General features: G+C 40.0%; 1 protein-coding gene across 3 annotated transcripts in view; it reads left to right on the top strand.

The window, feature by feature from the left end:
* The window catches only part of LOC149242691 (uncharacterized), a 406,135-nt gene that overhangs the window by 124,393 nt on the left and 259,413 nt on the right, over positions 1-22,329 (top strand). For all 3 annotated transcript variants that reach the window (XM_089374305.1, XM_089374304.1, XM_089374306.1), the window contains one exon: positions 16,943-17,002. In XM_089374305.1, coding sequence (XP_089230431.1) covers positions 16,943-17,002 — 60 coding nt within the window. The remainder of the gene's footprint in view (positions 1-16,942; positions 17,003-22,329) is intronic.

Raw genomic sequence — 22,329 nt, 5'->3', positions numbered from 1 at the left:
CATATTTCATATGAGGACATATTATGTTGATTTCATCTAGTCAATGTGTGAACCATGCCTTCATGCATCCTTCCAAAGAAGGAGATCCTTTCTTTTGATCATAATCTTAAGGTAGAGCATTCATCCATGTTATCTGCAACCATATGACCTGACTCCATTAAATCAAATACAAGCATACATACCTCATTTTCTTCCTTTAGGTCATCTAGAATTCCTTCAACAACTCAATTGATTGAAAGAACTTCAATCACCTTGATTTGCTTCACTTCTTGTGACATTATACCATCATTCCATGAATCCCATACAAGGTGGAATTCTTGGTGAGATAGATGCTTTTTTTTTAGTAGGTGAACCTTCCATTGAAGATTCCAATGGAGGACCTTGATCATACTCATCCATCAAATGCTCCTCTAGAATGATGTATGATGAGCTCCATACTGGATGACCAATTCTAGTCAAGCCCTTGCAACTGTTATCAAACACTGTCATACACAAGCCTCAATGGTTAAACCATAATGACATATTGATATGCATATCCCGGTCACCTGCAAACACGAGTTTAGTCAACACAATGTTGCACGAAGCGGGAGCGAAGCGGAAGCGTTTTTTGGAAGCGGGGACGCCGAAGCGTCATTTTCCAAAAATCTAGGAAGCGAAGCGTCCGCGGAAGCGTCTGCTATATATATATATTTTATATTTTTTTGCATTTATACTCAAAACAAACATCCCAAATACCAAATTAATTGTAGAAGACATGAAAACATGCATATTTTTGCATAAATCAAGATAGATATGGCATCCATGATTCCGTTGTAGTTACTAGTATGTACAACAATCATCTATATTCTAGCTATTACAAACATACATCAAATTTTTAAGCATATTATAAAACATAAAACATTTAAGCATATTATAAAACATAAAACATAGAGCATATTATGATTTATCTAGCAAGTGAGCAACTGTCAACATTTGTCATGTCCAAAATTCAAATAATAATGTTTACAAAATATGTCACTTGGTCACCGCCAAGCCAAAAAGGTTCAAAATTCAAATTCACAAGTCTACAAGTCTAATGAGTAATCTATGACAAAAAGTAGTAGATTGTGAATATATCTACTAATCTCTCCTCCTTCCACCACGAATAGAACGTGGTGGCGGGCCTCCACGTGGTGGCAATGAAGAAGATGGTGCCTGTGGAAGTCGTGGCACTGAAACTGATGAAGAAGAACCCCCTGCTGTTGGTGTTGAACCATGGAACCTAGGAACCAAGGGACCAGATGGGGGTGGGGGTGGTGGCATATCAACACGGTCATCATCATCCTAGAATCGCTCAAAAAATTCATGCAAAAAAAAAAACACTAGTTAACAAAAAAATTAAAAACATGAATTAGAGAAATGCTTTATAAGGGAAAATTGGAAAATTCATACCACAATGGACATACCTGGATAAGAGCATCCTCTAATTGCTCTAGTCGCAACACTCCATCCTCCAAATTGGGCTCCTCTGGATTCTTGTCCCAAATCAACAAGTCTTTATTAGACTTTGCATCTTCATAGTAATGGGACAACAATCGCAAGTTGTAATGAACATAAACCAAGCTCTCTGCCCGGTCTAAATTCAACCTGTTCCTTTTAACACTGTGGATGAAAGAATAAGAGCTCCAACACCTCTCTGCAGAAGAAGTGTTTACCACTTGTGATAGCACCCGCAATGCCAAACTCTGTAGAAGTGGAGTACCCCATCCATGCATGTTCCACCACTCAAGAGCAGAAAAAGTCTCTCGATCTTTAATTGCATGCATTCTCCCAAATGGACCAGTGTTGAGCGTATAGTTGCTCACCTGTCTCCGTACCAATGTAGCCTCCTCCTCATTAGGGATTAATTTACTCAATGCAGCCATATATTTTTTGTGAACCTCTTGATCTTGGTGTGGTTTTCTCCTACTTTCCCCCCCCAGGTGCTGGTGTTGAAAGCCATGATGGATGATAGTATTTAGGTGTCAAAACATATGCTAATGCATGCAATGGAACATTTAGCATTTCCCATCGGTTTTCCACCTCTACACGAATATAATTGTACAAGGTGATATCTCTAGGCTCAACAATGTCTTTAATCTGCCCCAACATGCTATCCATTTGCTCATACACCTCCCCAATTACTGGTCGATCTGAATCTGCAAACTTGATCATGTAATAAATTGGTTTGGTGAATTGCAAAACATATTTAACCTGTCCCCAAAAGTAACTGTCAAGAACAGTGTCCTTGACTGCATTAGCACCATCTATGTCAGTGTTAATTTCATCCCATGTTTCAGCACACACCAGATTAGTTAAAGCTTGTCTCACCTTCACTAGCCGCCTAAAGGTGAGGTAATAACTAGCAAATCTTGTCTTTGCAATTTTAAGCAATTGCAACTTGGAGTAAGTGCCATAGAAGTAGTTTACCCTTGTATGCCCTGTGATGAATTTAATGAGCTGCTTCCCTCTCCTGTAAACCTCAGCAATCCACCCACATTCTTTGTGTTTCACAATATCATGCATCAAAAGGTTCAATGTGTGAACCAGGCACCCAGACCAAAAGATGTGTGGATGAGTACGCTCAATAATTTTTCCTGCTGCCTTACAATTTGCTGCATTATCTGTGATCACTTGAACCACATTATTCGGACCAACATCTTTGATTGATTTCAATAGGAGATCTGCAATGTTTTGTGCAGATGCAATGATGGAGGAGGAGTCATGACATGCAATAAATACTGCACCACTAGAAGAAACACCAAGAACATTTATCAAATGTTGGTTTCTAATATTTGTCCACCCATCTGATACAATGGATACCCCAGAATCTACCCACTCATTTGTAAAACGTGTCAAAGCTCTTTGAACCTTAGCTTTTTTTCTTTCTAATAACACTGTTCTAGCTTTCTCATAGTTGGGGGCCTTGTATCCTTTTGGGGCTTCATTGATGGCCTTTACCATTTCATGCCAATAGGGAGAGCGAAGCACATTGAATGGTACACCGCAAGCACAAAGAAAACAGACTATCTTTCCATCCACATCATCCCTCCCAGCAACATTAAGGAAATCCCCTATTGTTCTTCTACCTCCAGAGCTTGCAGAAGTACCATGAGGAGATGAGCAACTACCAAATTTAGAGGTTGCACTTGATTCATAATGAGTTTTTTGTTTCTTGTTTTTTTGTTGTGCAGCCATCTCTATTTGGATGTATTTTCTTCTTTCTTCAGTTGAAATGTTTGGGCAAATTTGTACCCCCACAGAACCCTTTTTTTCATCACTGTCCAGCACCCCACAAAGATGCCTCCTCAGACGGGTATATGAACCACAATATGGTTTTCCTCCATGACAACCATGAGGGCACACAAATTTGTAAGATCCACCACCCTTTCCCCCATCAAGTTTGGTCACATAGTTCCACAAGGGTGTTGATGTAGCTTTCCCATCTTGTGTTTCAGTGTCCCCTTCAGGTTCATCCCCTTCCTCTTCAAACCCTTCCTCCTCATCATACATTGGGTCACTCCTATTAGGACCATCACCAATGTCCTCTTCTGTTTTTTCCCTTCTATTCCTCACCTTTGCCATCATTAAAACCAAGAGTGGAATGATACATAGAAGCCAAAAGAACACCATCTTGGAATATGGATATAGGTGGTGGACAACCTGTAAATAAAGGAGCAAGTAGAAACAATGTGAAAGAGTAGGAGAGGGAGGAGAAAAATACAAAAAAATTGTCAAAAAAACAAGGGAGTTTGGGGTTTGAACTTACCTCTTTAGCTCTTGTAGATGAAGTCCTCCAAGCTCTTGCTCCAAGCTCCTTCTCCTTCTCCTAGCTCCTCCTCCTTCACTTCTCCAAGCTCTCCTCTCTTCTCCTCTCCTTTCCTCTCTTCTCTTCTCCTCTCCTCTCTTCTCTTCTCCAACTCTCATAAACTCAAAGTGAGAAAATGAGGAATGAATGGGGGCTTTATTCTTTTCATTCCTCACCTTAACCTCACTCTAACCTCACCTTAACCCACCCCATTAATGTTGAGTGAACATAACTTAAAAAAAAAATTAAAAAAAGAGTGTTTTTTTTCCCTTGGGCGCGCCCCTTTTCGCCGAAGCGTACGGAAGCGTGCGCGAAGCGGCCGCTTCCTGCTCCGAATCGCCGCGCTTCGGAGGCCCGAAGCGCCGTACGAAGCGCGCTTCGGAGCCATGGAAGCGGCGCTTCCGGCTGGCGCTTCGGAAATTCCAGGAAGCGTCTTAAAATGCCGAAGCGCCGCTTCCGAGGAAGCTTCCTAGGCGCTTCTGTACGGGGCGCGCTTCAGAGCTTCGATCCAGGGGGGGGGCGCTTCGTGCAACACTGAGTCAACATATTCACATTATAGTAAGTCAAACATTCAAACTTCTCTGCTCATAGAACTTTCTGTTGTCTGCTCCATGTCTGTAGGACTGACATCCTTCAGGTGAACTTTTGATTTCATGCACAAAACTTCACTTTTGTGTCCTCCAGGCATAACCACACCCATAGGCCTTCTTCCGTGCGATTGAGAGGCTATAGTGGCACCCTTAGGCTTGCTTCCGTGTGGCTGAGTCTTAGAATAAGGAAAACTCTTTCTTATTAGACCAGAACTTTGCCGCAGACCAACAATATCAGATGTCCATAAAGCTTACTTCAACAATAAAGAACCTTCTATACATATAATGCAAATGATAATAGGAGTAAGGATCTTATGGAGAGATTCTCCCTCTGAATGGGAAGCCACTTTAGTGATCTTCATTCAAATCATCAACCTGGCTATAATACTGCCATGCCTCAACAAATTTGTTAGATCATAAAGTCAAACAATATCACATATTTATCATGTTAGCATCAACTACTTCACCATTACATCATGACATCAATATTTCATCAAGGGTTAGTGTCAAATAGCTAATAGGAGTATAATTCAAGAATCATGATCACAACATTACTTCTTTGTGACATAACTCAATCCATCAAGTCAGGGCATTCAATTATACCATATGCCATAATTATCAAGCTCTTCAAAACTTAACCACGGTGAACAAAAGGATCTTGAATATCAATCTCATTGTTACACTTCTATCATCATGGTTACCATGCTTATCACAAACATTATCAATAGTATCAAGTTACCATCTATTAGAATCAAGGTGCTAGCCTTCTTTATGGGATCAAGATATCCAAAATGATAGATGTTAGCCAAACATCAAGTATACCAATATATCAAAAATCAATATTAAGTTGCTTCATAGAATCAAGAAGTTCATCATGTCTAAGAGGTGAGATACTTATTCATTACTAGGTGCATCATTTCATGAATCTAAAGCACTTTTATATGCATGCATGAGCCATTTGTGAAGGTGACATTCTCATCATCCCTGAGGGCTTACCTTACAATCAATATTGCAACTGAAACATAATTTTGGAACAATATACCTTATGTTCCTTATAGTATTCAAATACCTGTGCACCTTCTTATTTGACATAGGTAGCTATAGCATTTTGTCAACTTTTCGTCAGGTGCCTTTTTTCTTTTCCAGCACTAGCTCTTCTCTTCCTGCACTAGCCATGATCCTTAAGAAAGATCCACTTATCATGACTCTTCCAAATACTCAAATATACATGCAGGAAGTATAAGTAATAATCTGAACAATAATCAGATTCATAAGTCTAAACAAAAGTAAAGACATAAAGGAGCACCATAAATCGAGAAATACTTATCTTTAATGAGAGGTGATCATCTCCCTCTTGAACCAACCCTCGAGAGCCATCACTGTCCATTATCCACTTGTTGCCTTCAATATATATTCATCAACTTCATCAGCAACCAGGCCTAATAGAAACTATCCCAACTGGGGCTTTATCAAATTTGTCACAAGTGCCTGAGCATTTTCACATTGACCATGCTAGGGTTTCATATCTCAAATCTTTGCCATAAACTAGGGTTTCTTCCAAACCCTAACCTCATAGTATCCATCAAAACCTAATAACCAAATTGCCTAGGGTTTCCTTCAAACCCCATAATTCTTTTAGGTCTCCTCCGTGAGAATTTGGTGACCCAAATCCCTACTGCAACAACTGATTAAATTTCTCCTACTTGTTAATTTCCGAATCAAGTTATATACAGTGTTCATAGTAAACATCGAAATAAAATCTACTGCAGCCTTCACAACATAAAATAGTGTGGAAAACACACACAATTACACTGTTGTTTTCGGACAAACGTCCTCGGGAAAACCCAACTTGGGAAAACCGATGCAGGAGCTGAGGGTTTGATTATTATGCAGTAGTAAATCTGAGTACAAGACTATGGATGCTCAAATCTAGCGCTCCATGCAGAGAAAATAATTGATAAACGTCTATTGAGAAAAATCTCACTTCCACCGGTGATCTAACACTGACCTTAACTCAGGATGCGCTGCCCCTAGCTGCCTCCACGCTATTTATGAGTCAGCCTACGTAGATTTGTGTCTCTCTCACTCTGCTGATCAATTACTGCTCTGGAAACTCGATCTTTTGGCTCTCCGGGCTCCTACTCCGGGTCCTATCTTTGAAACCCGACTTCTCCTCAACAAATACAAATCTCCCTCTAAAGCTCTACGCTGCCTCTTTACACTGCATCAACCTCTCTGTGGAGTATGCTATCTCTCTGCAATGCACTCACCGGACTGGAAAAAATTCTTTATGGCCTTACTATCCTTGCCCCTCTCTCACTGCTTTGAAACTACTGAATCACCTCCGACAACTCACATGTGTTACTCTGGAGTTCAATTTTCTAGCAATATCGAATTCCTAGTGGCTTCAAGTGTGTTCTCCAACCCACATTGAATTTCTTCTTATAATCTCTCATTGAGGCTTCAATGGCCAAGATTAAAACATAATCGATGGCTAAGATTAACTAGAAATTGATCCATGTCTTCTTCTAGAAGATTCACACCATGACTTAATTAATACCCTTTAATTAATAAGATTTCCTAAGTTTAGACTTACAAATCGTTTAAAAAAGTTAATTATTTTAATTAAGTCGTCTCTAGGTGGAATTTCCAGAAACGATTTATGGGTTTTGGAGAATACATGTATTCTAGCCTCTCCACAAAGTTTCGTGGCTAGAACCAGGTGGAAAAAGTTTGCAGAAAATCGGGATTAAATCCTAAAGTTGCGATTTTTTCAACAAAATGATTTAATCCTCCGATTTTTTGTAGACTTTTTTAGAAACGAAAAAATCACGATTTATTCGTTATATGCCCAATTTTATCGGGACATGACCCAAAAAGTCGGTTGTCTTGAGAGTTGAGATTCAGACAAGACTCAAGATTCAGGAGTTTATTCACTATTTTGATATGTGATGTAGCACTAGACTTTATAAGTTTATATACGTATTATATATTAGCTTTCTTTACATGTTTATGTGGAAATGCATTTATTTGATGTTGTGGATACTCTAGATGTTAAAAAAAATTAAAAAAATGAATATTTTTGTGTTTTTTAATATTGCCGACTTTTTAAAAAATCTCTCGACTTGAAAGAGTTTTTCAACTTTTGGACCCTTGTTGAATTAATCTCGACTTCGACTTTTTCCAGATTGGCTAGAACACATCTGATGCTACAAAAATCGACACTCCCTCTTAGCAAGGAATGTGTTCTAGCGCTGCAACCCACTGAAGCAACACCCTGTTGCTGATGATGTCTGGCTCTACTGCCCACCAACTATTGTGCAACTGCGATTGCTACATCCGTGCTGTTGCTAGCCCTGCTGAATGGCTGCAAACACTGCATCTACACTACAACCCTCTCCAACTGCTGTTGTTGTTTCAACTGCAACAACTTCAATGAAAAGTCATCCAAAATACTGAACCAACTGCGGTCAGTACGACGCATCTGTTCCCTGAGTCCTGATTGCTTCTAGACTCTGCGTTGTCACTGAAGCCTTTGTGCTGCTGCTGACTCTGCTCTGTGCCGACAACACTGCTGCCAATTCTACATTGCGCTGCTTAGTATCTGACCGCTGCTAGCTACTGCATCTGTCACTCTGGCACCTGACTACACCAACTGCCACTGGTCCATCCTGCTACTGCATATTATGGGCTCCTGTAGCAAGGTATTGATTCATGAGGTGGACCTCCTCAAGAATCCTGCCCATCTTGCAGCTCTCTGGAGTTACAAAACCAAATCACCCCACCTCACCCCTGGAGGTATGTCGGTGATCATGGCAAACTCTTCCTCGAATATGGAGGATAGCCTGTCGATCTCAACGGATGCAACTTGCTGATCCTGCTTCTCTTCCTTGTCCTTCTTTCTGAGAGGACATTGAGTGCTATAGTGACCAAGATCACAACATCTGAAGCCCTTGATCTTTGAAAAGTCCTTCTTCCTCATGCACTGCTCCTGTTGCCCCTTAGATGCGAGGGGCACATCTTCCTCCTCCTTTACTTGCTTCGTTCCACTACTGCTGCTACCACCACTAATGGTGCTCTTCACCAGATCTTGCCTCATTTCCTGTTGCTGCAGATCAACCCACATACTTTCCCAGTCTGGCACTTTTTCTCTGCCCAAGATACTCTGGACGAAAACTTTCCATTCTTCGGAAATGCCGTTTAGAGCTAATTGTACAAACTTTGTAGGCTAGGGCGCTGACCCTACTGAAGACAACGGATCCCGGACATCCTGAAGCCTAGTAAGAAAGGGGTTTATATGATCCCCTTTCTGCATCCTCATGCATCTCATCTTCTCCTCAAGATACATCTTCCATTGCTCGGAAGACCCTTCGTACAACGTAGCTAGTGCTTCCCACATCGGCCAGGCAATATCTTTGCCAGCTATGTGAGATACCACGTGATCTTGAACCCCATTGAGAATCAACCTCTTAGCTTTCGCCATCTCCTTCTCATATTTCTTAAGCAGATCTGTATCTGCGGGTACAACTACCACACTATCGATATAAGTCTTGAGATCATGTTCATCTAAAAGGTAGGAAATTCTAGCCTTCCAGATCAGATAGTTGGAGGCTCTGTCCAACCGATCTTGATCTCTCAACCTAGCTGATGTCATCTCTCCGAAAATGTCGAACTCCTATTCTTCTCCTCTACACAACTGTTGCCCAGCTATTCGCACTCCCTTTTGGAGTGAGAAACTCCGCACACAACTTTTGCTGCTCTACTAGGAAAATTCGAACTTCTTGGCTAGAAGTCCCGTGAGGAAACAATTCCCTCAGTGTGTGCTCTTCCTTCCTCCTGTCGCTATTTGCACTAGCAAACTGATGCAAACTCTGCGTCCTAGTTGAAGATTTCCTTTGCAAGGAAACTGCTGCTACTCCCTCTGCCTCTGGTACTCTTCGATTTGGAAAAATTTATTCTTTGTCGACTCACTTAGAGAAGTAAAATTTCCACGAAAAACTGACCCATTTGGCCAAGGAAATATGCTGCCCCTGGGGTTTCGAATTGCTGCCTACGCAAAAATTCGAACGTCCTCCTCTTCTGCTCTGAGCTCTCTGACTTACGATCAATGCTCTGATACCATGTGAAAATTCGGTGACCGGAATCCCTACTGCAACAACTGATTAAATTTTTCCTAGGAGTCAATTTATGAATCAAGCTATTTATAGTGTTACACAGTAAACATCGAAATAAAATTTACTGCAACCTTAACAACATAAAATACTGTGGAAAATATTGCACAGGAGAGAAATAAACACACACATAGTTACACTGTTGTTTTCAAACAAATGTCCCTGGAAAAACCCAACTTGGGAAAACTGGTGCAGCAACTGAGGGTTTGATTATTATGCAGTAGTAAATTTGAGTACAAGACTAGGGATGCTCAAATCTAGCAATCCATGCAGAGAAAATGACTGACAAACCTCTAGTGAGAAAAATCTCACTTCCATCGGTGATCCCACGCTGACCTTAGCTCAAGATGAACTGCCCCTAGCTGCCTCTGCGTCAGCCTGCTAGGACCAACGTCTCTCTCACTTTGCTATTCAACTGCTGCTCTAGAAACTCGATCTTCTGGCTCTTCGGGCTCCAACTCCAGCTCCTGCCTCTGAAACTCGACTTCTCCTCAACAAATACGAATCTCCCTCTGAAGCTCTGCGCTGCCTCTCTGCACTATGTCAGCCTCTCTATGGAGTATGCTATCTCTCTGCAATGTACTCACTGGATTGGAAAAACTTTTTTCTGGCCTTACTATCCCTGCCCCTCTCTCACTGCTTCGAAACTACTGAATCACCTTCGGAAAATCACAGCTGCTACTTTGGAGTTCGATTTTCCAGCAGTATTGAATTCGTGGTGGCTCCAAGTGTGTTCTCCAACCCCCATCGAATTTCTTCTTATAATCTTTTGTTGAGGCTTCAACGACCAAGATTAAAACATAATCAATGGCTAAGATTAACTGGAGATTGATCCATGTCTTCTTCTAGAAGATTCACACCATGACTTAATTAATACCCTTTAATTAACCAGATTTCCTAAGTTTAGACTTAGAAATCATTTAAAAAAGTTAATTATTTTAATTAAGTTGTCTCTAGGTGGAATTTCCAGAAACGATTTCTGGGTTTTGGAGAATACATGTATTTGAGCTTCTCCACAAAGTTTTGTGGCTAGAACACATCCAATGCTACAAAAATCAACCTCCTCTATCCTCTCTAGCTTCCATCAATAGTGTCATCATAGGGGTGATCTCCATGACTTTTCTTCAGCCCAACTCTTATACCATGTTAATTTCTCTTAGAGCTATATTGTCCTTTGCTTTTATAATTGCATTTCTTCATTTACACATTAAATTCACCACATAACATCATAACATTATTTAGATTTACATCATTATTCAACAACATATGCAACTATGTAGAAAGAACAATATCATCATCATCAAGGCAGAACATTCATCATCAACAATGCAGCGAAACATAAAGGAACAATAGAAGAACAACATTCACTCATAGAGACACCAAGATTGGTTGGAGATCAGAGCAAAACCCACTATGGGAAAAACTTTTTCAAATTCTTCTTATTAGATTGTCGTTGAATGATTCAGCAAAAGAGAGTACAATGATCCATATCTTCATCCATACAACTATTAAGCAAAAATCAACTAAATATCCCTGAAACAAACCCAACAATGATCATACCCAAAACCCTGATTCAGAAGCTTGTAATGAACTGTCACTGTCTGCGGTCAACTGTCGAACACTGCGGTCAACGGGCAAAAACTCCGGACAACCGAAATTTCAACCTTTAGGCCCTAATCGCATGGAGGAGGAGTCATGTGCGTGACTGAGAGGTTCTAGTCGCTCCCTTGAGCTTGTAAGCCAACGAATGTAGCCAAAAGTATCCTTTGTCAAGCCAACGACTGTAATCCGAACCCTAGTTTCTAGTCGCACGGAGGACGAGTTGTGCGTGTGACTAAGAGGCTTTAGTCTCATGGAGGATGAGTTGTGCGTGCGACTAAGAGGCTTTAGTCGCACGGATCAGCCTGCCAGTGAGCGACTACAGTCGAGATCTCTCTGTGTCATGCCTGCAACTGAGGCTCAAAACCTTGAAACAGAAATGCGAGCTTCGATTTTGCAATTTCTCCTTTGTGTAAACCAATTCTCCGCGGACGAGCCTCAGACTTGTGCCAACCAAAACAAAGAAGAGAATAGAAGAATGTCTCGTGATGATGTCCAAATGAGGTTGAGGTCACTTGTATTTATAGCCTTCCAAGAGTGTCCAATTTGCTTTTGGGCCGACTTGATCAAATATGCACATGTGGGCTTATAATTCAAAAAGACAATTTCCTTTGTCCAATTTTGATGACCTTTAGGTCTATTTTGGTCCTCTCGAAAAGAGGAATTCAATGTAATCATCATCTCCATCAAATGAGCTATCCAAAGTGGAATTTGGCCCTAGTTGCCAGTTGTAACACCTCAAACCTTATCATGTTGCACTGCCTTATAAAGGTCAAACTTGCATTAATGAGTATGGTGATGGGGGAACTTGGGCTAAGTGGAGAGAGGAAAATTCAGAGGTGGAAAGTATGGTGTGGAGGGTGTTGATTGATGAGGATTGGTGCAACAAGATAGACTTTAGTTCACATTACCCTCATTTGGGCATCTGGGAGATACGAATGCTAACAAACCTTTCTTGAGATAATTATTACACAAGAGGCTCCCCCTCTTCTTTTTGTTGATGCTAATTTTGTAGAGCACATGAGATCCATCATTGTTATGATGTGAAATGGCTTTAACACTCCATTGCACTCTTTGGGACATGCTCTAAATCCAGGATTTTATGACGAAGATTCAATTTCTCAAAGCAATGGGAAGAGGAAGGCCCCACATAAAGGGGAGGTGACTAATGGAGTGAAGAAAGTCTTTCAAAGGTTGTTTTCTTGCTTCTTTACGAATTAAAGTGAGGGAATAATTTGATTGTTTTGTTCTTAGATTAGATGATTTTGTAGACATACCATATTTGGATGAGATGAGGAGCATGAACCCTGTTAAAAGGTTGACTAGTCATGGTCATTTGCAAATCCTTGCTTCTCGTTTTCTATCACTTGTGGGTGATATCCATAGGAGAAATTTTTTCTCCTAGATGGTCCTCAACCCATAGCTAACAGCGACTTGAAGCCACTAGATAGCTTAAGGTGCCACCATCTCTGCCACCTGAGCCAACCATTATGCTCCCTCCCCCATTTGTTATGATTGTATATTTGAAGGTGGGCCTTTCAACCTCGAAGGTATGGGTTTTGTTATGTAGTTCGGTATTTTTGCTTACTTATCATGGACACTTTTGGGCATGGATTAGTGTGGGGATTCGGCAGAAAGAATGGGCTTGGTTTGTGCTCTTGTCCTCTTTGTCCAACTTGGTGGTTATTCTAGGCCCATGGGATTTCCTTTATTGGCTACTATTGTTGGGAGTGCCACTACATGGTAAACCCTAATATTGGTCGTGTGGTCCCGCTTCCCGACATCATATGCATCACTCCCCTCCGCTCATGCTAACCTCATTTCACATATTTCCCATCTGGATCCACATTTGTCCATTGGGTCCACAAGGAGTTAGCTTCCCCCTCCCCTTGTCCACACTTTGGGTCGAGCTTGGAACGATGCCCCAGAGGTTGATGCAGCGAAAAATAAAAGGAAAAATCATAATTTGTCCACTCAACAAGAAATGTACCACAAAATGTAAAAGATGGTTGGGACATACAATTTAGCACGTGGGCAAAAGCTAAACATGAGCTCTACCCCCATCATTATGGCCATCACTTTGGTTCCTAGGGCCCCCTATATTAGCGCCCTTGCATCATCAAGGAACCCATGATTGTGCCAACCCCTGGTGGGCGATTAACTACCCCTACCTAAAGGGGTATCCACTTCTATATCTTACACATCATGCTCTCATCCCTTGGAGCCCCGAGCAGTTATAAAAGAAAAATCAATAAAAGGCAAAAGGCATATGAAGAAGGGTGGAAAAACAAAGGTCGGGGTAACTCATGTACCACGATTGCTCTCTCCTACATTCATACACCCAAATGTGGGCTTCCCCTATCATAACTACCCTTGTACTATGGCATGTGGCTTGGAGCCTTTCCCTGATACCCCACTCCATTCCATCATTATATCACATGCCACCTGCCATTTGATGGATGTACCATGGACATGTCACTCCCCTTAGGGGCTGAAACCACCTAATAGGGTCCTTGGTTAACCTTATTCTTGAACTTGGAGACACTTGTACGTTCTAAAGCCCATTATGGAAGGACATGCCACTATGAAGTGTCTAGTTGGTTCCATGATTTGTATGCTCATTTACTCAATTGCACTAATTGTACTAGAACGTGAGGGGATGCATTGGATCTTATACAAGATTACAAGTGGGTCTTCATCTTGGGGTTTGGTCTCCCTATAAAGGGTCCAAACCCTCTAGAGGGTCATATTGGCATTTATAGGGTGAGCGTTGAGAGCCACGAGCCTCCACTGATAACAAAGAGAAGATTGCCACATCATGGGATCCTTGAGTTGCTTGCTCGTTTTCCATTTATTTGACAATGATGATAGAATAATGGATGGGCGGTAATAATCTTTGGCTGTGTCTTAAGCGATAAGAATCTATCCATCCTCTTATTTGCTATCCTCTTAACTCCTTCTTATCATCCTTATTAGTGGGAATTCTAACAACCCTTTCTTATTGGTCCCTTCCTAACCTTCTTATCTTCCCTAACAAGTAAGGATCTTCCTATAGTAAGGATCATCTTATCTTCTTAGGAAGGATCTTCTTAAGGATATTCTTTAGAATCTTCTTATAGGATATTCTTATAGGAAGGATCTTCTTATCTTCCCTAAAGAGGAAGGAATTCTTAACTTCACATACTTCTATCACCCTTTCTTCCTTCTCATTTGTTAGGAAAGAAAGTGAAGCTTCCTTGACTCTCATCCCTCTAGCTGACTCCCATCCATCTTACCTTGACCACCTTGCCCAACCGACTACACTCTTGCACCACACACTTGGCAGTTGATCCAAGGCCCAGATGAGGATGTGTCTCACCATGGGAGACAAAGGGAGGGCTTGCATCATTGTTCCAGCCCTTATAGATGGGATACATGCTTGTTCGATCCATTTGGAGACCTATGAGGGTGTCTTTGTGCCCCCATAGCCACTTGGGGGCACCACAGGTCATTTTCATGGATATCAAGGGGCCACCCCCTTTATCACTATGTTTGGAGCCCATCCATTCATTTTGGCACACATTGGACTCCACTAGCCCTTCGACGTATTGTACTTATCATTTTGCCCTCTTGAGAGGCTTATTTTTGTATTATGGAGCTATCTTGATGGGCTTGTCACAAAGTAATGTTAGTTTTGCACATTATGTTATTAGTTGGGGTATCATTAGGCCTAATTAGGCAAATCGAACCCTTCGAGGATGATATAAATTGATAAGAGGTCATTTGATTCCCATCATCACTTGGATTTGGATATTTATTTGTTCTTGAGAAATTCGCTATAGCTATTGGAGGACGAATTGGATATCTTTGATGCATTTTGATGTTTGGAAATCTTGTCTTGGTCTTGGAGCTTCGATTTTTGCCTCACTTGATTATTGGATATATTTTCTATACTTGTAACTGCCTTTTTCATGATCTATCTCTTTATTTATGTCACATGGATAATGTATGAAATTTTCCCTCATAAAGTTTAAGTTGTTGCCCTAATGGGAATGCAAATTTGTTGAATCTTGATTTTGTGAGAGTTTTCCATTTGTTACATGCTTGGTATAGTGAACGAATGGTCCTAGGGGTATATGATCTTCATAATTACCTTGATAAGTCATCGATTGTAGCATCAAGAGGTATAAATTTTCCCAGTGACCTAATTGCTACCTTTAGGGCTATGCAAAGTCGCTGGGGAACTCCTTCATTGGGTAAAAGAAATGTTAAATATCAAAATCTCATTGACTCCATTCTCCCAAATAGATTAGGCACTGGTCTAATCCTTGGTGATCACCTAGACAAAAATCTTTTTCACCTCTCTCCCCTTTTCTAAGCCCTAACCCAAGTGTCTCCTAGGGCATCAAACGAAATCCATTGTAGCCATCTATCTGGTCAACAAGTTGGTCCATAGGGTGTGCTAGGGTGTCCTCTAGGCCTCCACAAATTTTGAGATCAATCCCGTGGCTAGATTTGGAATTATACCAAGCCCCAACTCCAACTCCGTTCTTGATCCTAGGTTTCACTGGTTATTGGCTTCATAAGGATCATTGCATTGAAAATTCAAGTCGAATCTAATCTCCTTGATCCTTTTCTTTTCCCTTACTTGGCTGAGACTGTTTGTTTGAAGTTTCACCCTAAATCCTTGACCTTGTTTGGGTCCACTAGGGTTTATTTGTGGTTCCGCAACCTTGTCACTCCAATTTCACAAGGATTACTTAGAGAACCCTATTCTCCTAGGATTCTTAGGTCTAGGGCACTTTATATCAAGAAACATTCCACATCCCTAGGTCTAGGTTTCCCTTTATCCCTTCTTGGAGAGCCATTCATCTTGCTTCTTAAGCAAGTGAGCCCTATCACTAGAGTCTCTCCTTTGAATAGGCTATCAAAATTACCACCTCCATTCATTGAATACCATTCGTAGTGATTTCATCTATACCGGGACTCCTCCCATTGGTGAAAGCCCATGGAGAGCAGGGAGCTTTAGCCAAGATGGTAGTGGGCTATTTCTCCATTGTTGCCATTTGACCTAGTAGTTGCTCTGTAGGAGCCCCTCCTAGGACCCTTGCTAGATTGAGTGATAACAAGACCTATTCTTTATGTCCCATACAGGTGGGCCTTGTAAAGGCCAGGATGTGGATGCAAAATGCTCAGACTTGATGCTCTCTCTTGCTGCTCTTGATATTGGTGGTGATGCAACTGGAAGTGGGGCTGCCTTTTCTTTCAATCCATGCTAGCATCTTGTTCTATTTTTGTTGACAAGGATGAGGATGAGGATGATGATGAGTTGTATTAAAATGTGTACTTGTCTTTAGCTCATGTTTTATTTCATTTTAAGGACATATCCCTCATGTTTAATGGCTGATTTTGGATGTATAACCTCATCTATAAGTTTAATTTTGGATTTTGCCATGTAATCATCTATGGGCACATTTGCAGCTGTTCTTGTTTCGGAAACTTCTAGATATTGCCACATTTCGTTCAACATAGTAATGTGGTATTCAACTCTCACATGTCTATAATCTGGAAATTTCATAACAATATATTATGGAGAACAATAATATACCTGAGAGTTCAAAGGCTGGATGAATTCTTTGTTGATATCTGTTTTCTTTTATATTTCCTTATTCCCTTCAACTAATTACATTAATGTTTTTCTTTATTTTTAGGTTGTATATACTGTGATCTTTTGGGACATGGATAATAATTGCTTTTGCCTTGTTTACATTGGGCAGGGATATTTTGCAACTTCCTAGGAATTTTTCTTGTTTACCAACCAGTTCCATTTTTGCAAGGTGAGTTTGATTTTGTTTTTTTTCTTTGTTTTGTTTTGTTTAGTAAAATAAGCATTTTCCTTCAGTTGAATTTTATTATTGTTGAAGAGGATATACTTGAATTAAATGTAAGATTGCAGTCATGAATTTTCTAATCTGAGAATTTTTCAGATTTACTTTTAGGATAATTTAATGTGTTCGAAGAAATACTAAGGATACAAAATCAATTAAGTGCATCTAAATTGAAATATTTGTTTTTGAACTTATGCCTATTTTTTGTAATCTGGAACACATGCTAGGGCTGCGTCAGATATCTTTCTAAGTTAGGACTCAAGCTCAAGTAAGATGTTTTTAATATTTATGGACCCTTGTTGTCCTTCCCTTTTGTAACAAGCCTAAGCAGATTGATTTTGTTGTATTGCAATCTGCAAGTTTATGTCATATCAGATAAGCTAAGCTAATTTTGCTAATGCCCCACAAATGACCAAAATGGGACTTGAAAATACAGCCAGTCAACATTGTGCTACGGAAGTGTCAATGTCGCTACTAAATGCTAAAGATGAAGAGATACGAATAAATATACAAGAAAAGTAAAGAAGTATATGATAAGATAAGACAATGTTATTAATGTATGATGAATGACCATAATAGTATGACAATGGAATAGAAGTACAATCTTTTGCAAGCTAAGTCCTAAGTCATGGGGTTCATTTGGAGGTTAAAGTTTGAATAGAGGTGAATTTTAAAACTAAAGGAAAAATTTGGCATTCTCTTCAACATGTCTTCAAGGGGTCTCTGTCAATAGTGGATCTCGACTGAAAATCTGAAACAAAGGAGGGTTGACGCATGAGTGAATCAAGAGGATGGACAGAGATGACGGCCAAAAGAACCCCACACGAGCTTACTTTGTTAGATATTGGTGGGTTGAACCTGTTGTCGCCGAAATTGTATACTTCAAATGTGACAACGACTTAGAGTGGGGGCTGTCACTCTGCTCCCCACTCACTCCGTTCTAGCTATCTCCCAGACAAGCTAACGGGGGTAGTCCATGAAGGTGAAAGGTGAAGGATGAGGGGAAACTTGCAGGGAACCAACAAGTTCTAGGAGATACAATTTTAGTAATGTATGATGAATGTCCATAATAGTATGACAATGGGATAGAAGTACAATCTTTTGCAAGCTAAGTCCTATGTCATGGGGTTCATTTGGAGGTTAAGGTTTGAATAGAGGTGAATTTAAAACCAAAGGAAAAATTTGGCATTCTCCTCAACATGTCTTCAAGGGGTCTCTATCAATAGTGGATCTCCATTGAAAATCTGAAACAAAGGAGGGTTGGCGCATGAGTGAATCAAGAGGTGTTGAGAAATCCAATAGGGTGGCAAGTTAATTGATTTACCTTATTATGACATTACCTTGTGATGTTCCATCATTAGTTTTCTTCTTTTGATTTATGTTGTTCTTATCATCAAGACTAATGCCAATCAATAAAATAAAGGAGGACATGAGATGTAGGCATGCAACTAGGGAAAAACCCCACCCTAGGGGAAAACCCGGTCAAGAATTCTTCCTTCAGTCGATTCAAAATGAAGACTGAGATGACCATGACCTTCATAATCTAGACTATAGACTACTTCCATCCATCAAGTCAACCTTTACACATCATGCTTCAGTTCTGTGACATCTTAACAAGCTTCAATACTTCAATTTTGTGATATCCCAAATGAGCTTCAGTCTTGTGATAAACTTTGGTCTTGTAGAGTTAGTACACTTATGATCATATAGTGTTTCAGTGAACCTTTGATCCTGTAATGATAGCACACACTGTTTTGCAATACAGTTCCAATCCTTGGTCCTGTGGAGATAGCCCAAGTTTCGGTCCAGCAATGATGACAAACACTGCAATACATTGATGCCTCAGTCCTGTGGTGACAACCCTAGTTTCAGTCCTCGGTTTTGTGGAGATAGCTCAAGTGTCGGTCCTGTGGTCACAACCTTGACTTCGGTTTGTGGTGGTGGTAGGCCTAAACATTTCAACTTGCATTGACACTCAAACTCCTTGAAACTTCGAGTTATTCTTCACTTCAACTTCACCGAATTCCCTCACTGTAATACACTGAACTCTTCTCTGAAATTTCTGAACTTGTATCTCTGTTCTACCATTTGAGTGAAGCCTACACGCATATATATATAGTAGTTTCCCACTGTAAATCAACCGACATGAGTTTATTTCGTGAAGCGGACTTGTTGACTATTAATTTGAAGGCAGACTGCAAGGAGACTTGATGGAGGAAGATTTTGACATAACAAAATAGACTTTGACTTTGACTTACAAATCCTAAAAGCCGACAATGGAGGTTTGACCTATGACAATTGACCCAAGCATGAAACCCATCCTTTAACAAGTGAGTTTAATTAATCATAAAATTTCTTTTGCTTTCGTTTGATAAATGTATTTCATTTTGACTCACGTACAATTATGAATACCAAACCTAGTTACATTCTTCAACACTCCCTCTTAACTAGGGAGGTATTCATACTTACGTATAACAATAGAGGTACATGGAAGATCTCAAAACACATGATCTACGAAGAGTTTAGGCACCACAATGCCATGGACTAGATTCTTGACCAGGGCAATCTATCCAAGGTCCTCAAACAGTTTAGGTACTCACGGTGCCATGGACTAGATTTCTGACCAGGGAAATCTATCTGGGTGGGACTAAGATGGACTAAAGTTTTCAGCCTATCTAGGTATCATCAGGCTTACTTGTTAACTATCAACCCATGGATCTAGGTGCGTATCCGAAGTCATGGCTCTATGACCAATGCCACCCTCCCTACTTCGGGATCTAGACATCAACACAAAGTGCCAACTAGATGTCTTCCCAGGGAATGTTTATCACACACAATGCCTCAACACTCCCAATTATTCCAATCGATAAGACACGTTGCTCTTAGGAAGCAGTGCGAGAGCATCTCGGTTCAATTCCGAGTGGCGGTATTTTTCCAGGAAGATCTCATCAATCACTTCTTCCTATGTAACAATATATGTTCAATCTATTTTCATTGTGATGGATCAATCCTATCTTTCCATCATAGATCTCATTCGGGAGGTATAAAAGGCACTATATTGCTCCCGGTACCTGGGCGTGGTGGGGAAGGGAATATCTCCCTAAAAGGCACTATATTGCTCACCCTTCTTAGGATGCGAAATCCTCCCTGACCAAACAGATCGGTAAAAACAAATCTCTCTCGATCAAACTGATCAATAACAACAAATCTCTCCTCATCAACATGATTGACAACAAATCTCTCCCATTCAAACTGATCGATAACAACAAGCTTGTAAAACATGCTATCAAACTTTCAAGAGATTTACCTATACAAACACAACCCCAATCAGTAACAATCTTTCAAATGTACGTAAGTAGACACAAACCTTCGGGGTCTTTTAGACAACTTTATGTTGCTTCTCAATTTATCACAGTAGGACTTTCAAATGAATCTTGACAGAAGATTCCTCATGCATCTTCCTTTCCTGCTTCCCATGTCGTAACATATTCTACAACCAGATTCTGCTTTCTTTCTTTCAGCAACACCTCAAAATGTATTCTCCAATTTCTTCTTCAAGGTATCCATCATGACTATAATATACCCTCCCTCTTAACTAGGGAGATTTCTTCTATCCAGGCTCCCTCATAACTTAGGGAGATCCACTTTCTTTTATGACATTGGAGAATCTTTCATGGCTTCCATCCTTCTTATCAGAGTCATCTTGATCCTCATCATTCATATATCTTCCTTCATCATGCTTATCATATCAACTTTATTTACGAACATCTTCATCATCTAAAGATTATGTAACTGGACAACTTAGATAGCAAGTATAACCAAATCTATAGAAGTGTGAAGTTAACCTTGTCAAAATCATATAATAATGGAAGCATTAGACTTTATAAACATAATCAGTAAGAGACTTTACTTCTATACTTCAACTTCTTGCCCATGTTTTGTTACAAACCCTAAATCACATCAGTGTTTCAATCAAGATATCAATCTCATTATATCTAGAGCCTCAACATCTCCTTTAGAGATATAACAAATTCTTCTATGACATATTGCATACCCTCAACGCAACAAGTACAATTCAACAATGCATCTAACAAATTTCTGAATTCATATGTTAGATCTCTACTAGGATTTAGTGCAAGATCCTAGATTTCATATATGAGCCATTAAGCTTCGACAAACAAAACCAATCACACTTTAGTTTCAGATTTCAACAATCTTTCATAAATCTCAGGTTATCACATTGTCATCATATATTAGAGATTTGAACTTATACTAAGGTTTAGTTACAAAACCCTAGAATTCACAAACACTATCATCCTAGAGTATCAAACTTCAACTAGGGTTTAGTTCCAAACCCTAGGACATATGACCATCAATAATTAGGTCAACACATATATCTAGGATTCCATGCACAAGCATATCATAACAACATATGTTATTCAAACCTAATGACACAAACACATTCAGACATCTAACATATTTGATTAGATGGACAAACATATGCCTAGGGTTTCATTCCTAGGACATCATCTAAAATAAGGGTCTTGCTCATAAACCCTACCAAATCCTACAGATCTAGGGTTTCAATACATAACACAACAAATCTTATTTTACCAAAACTTCAAAGGTTTGGGATTTCAGACATCACCATTCAACCCTAACAGAATAATGTTGAAATTTGATGAGTAAAAAGTTTTCTGCAATCCCAACCCGATTTTAATTTCACTGTAATTTTCCTAAATAGGAATACAAGTGATATAAAGCAAATAATTTGTGCAGCAGAATATAAAAACGAAATACACATTAAACACCGATGGAAATGCTTCAAATAAGGAATCGCTGAGCCATTTTATTACTTTTCTAAAGGCAAAATACAATGGATAATAAGATGGTGCACCTGGGCTTGTCTCAATGGACAAGCATGACCAAACCTAGGTGAGAAAATGGCTGAATTGAAGGCTGCCCAACTGCTGCACCAATTTGCTGCACAGAAAACTACCTGCTCGCTGAAAAGGGACTGCAAGAAACTCCACCTCCGAAGCTCAGAAAACGTTGCAATTTAACCTCAAGTTCCTTGACCAAAACCCACAAAAACCTAGAAAGGGTTTGGCCTATCTACGAGCCAAAGTCGAACACACAAAATGGTGCAAATTCCCTAGCGAATTAGCAACTTTCCCTATTAAATGAATTAGGATTCAGGCCCGAATAGCATCCGGAAAATTCTGAGGTTTTAACCACAAACTCCTCTCAGAAAACCCAAAAAAACACGCGAAGGA

Source organism: Pinus tabuliformis, chromosome 8 (assembly GCF_031772625.1).
Source record: "Pinus tabuliformis cultivar Carrire ecotype Pingquan chromosome 8, CPIR1, whole genome shotgun sequence".
In the NCBI taxonomy this organism is placed as follows: Eukaryota; Viridiplantae; Streptophyta; class Pinopsida; order Pinales; family Pinaceae; genus Pinus; species Pinus tabuliformis.
This window is presented reverse-complemented; position numbering and strand designations above follow the sequence as displayed.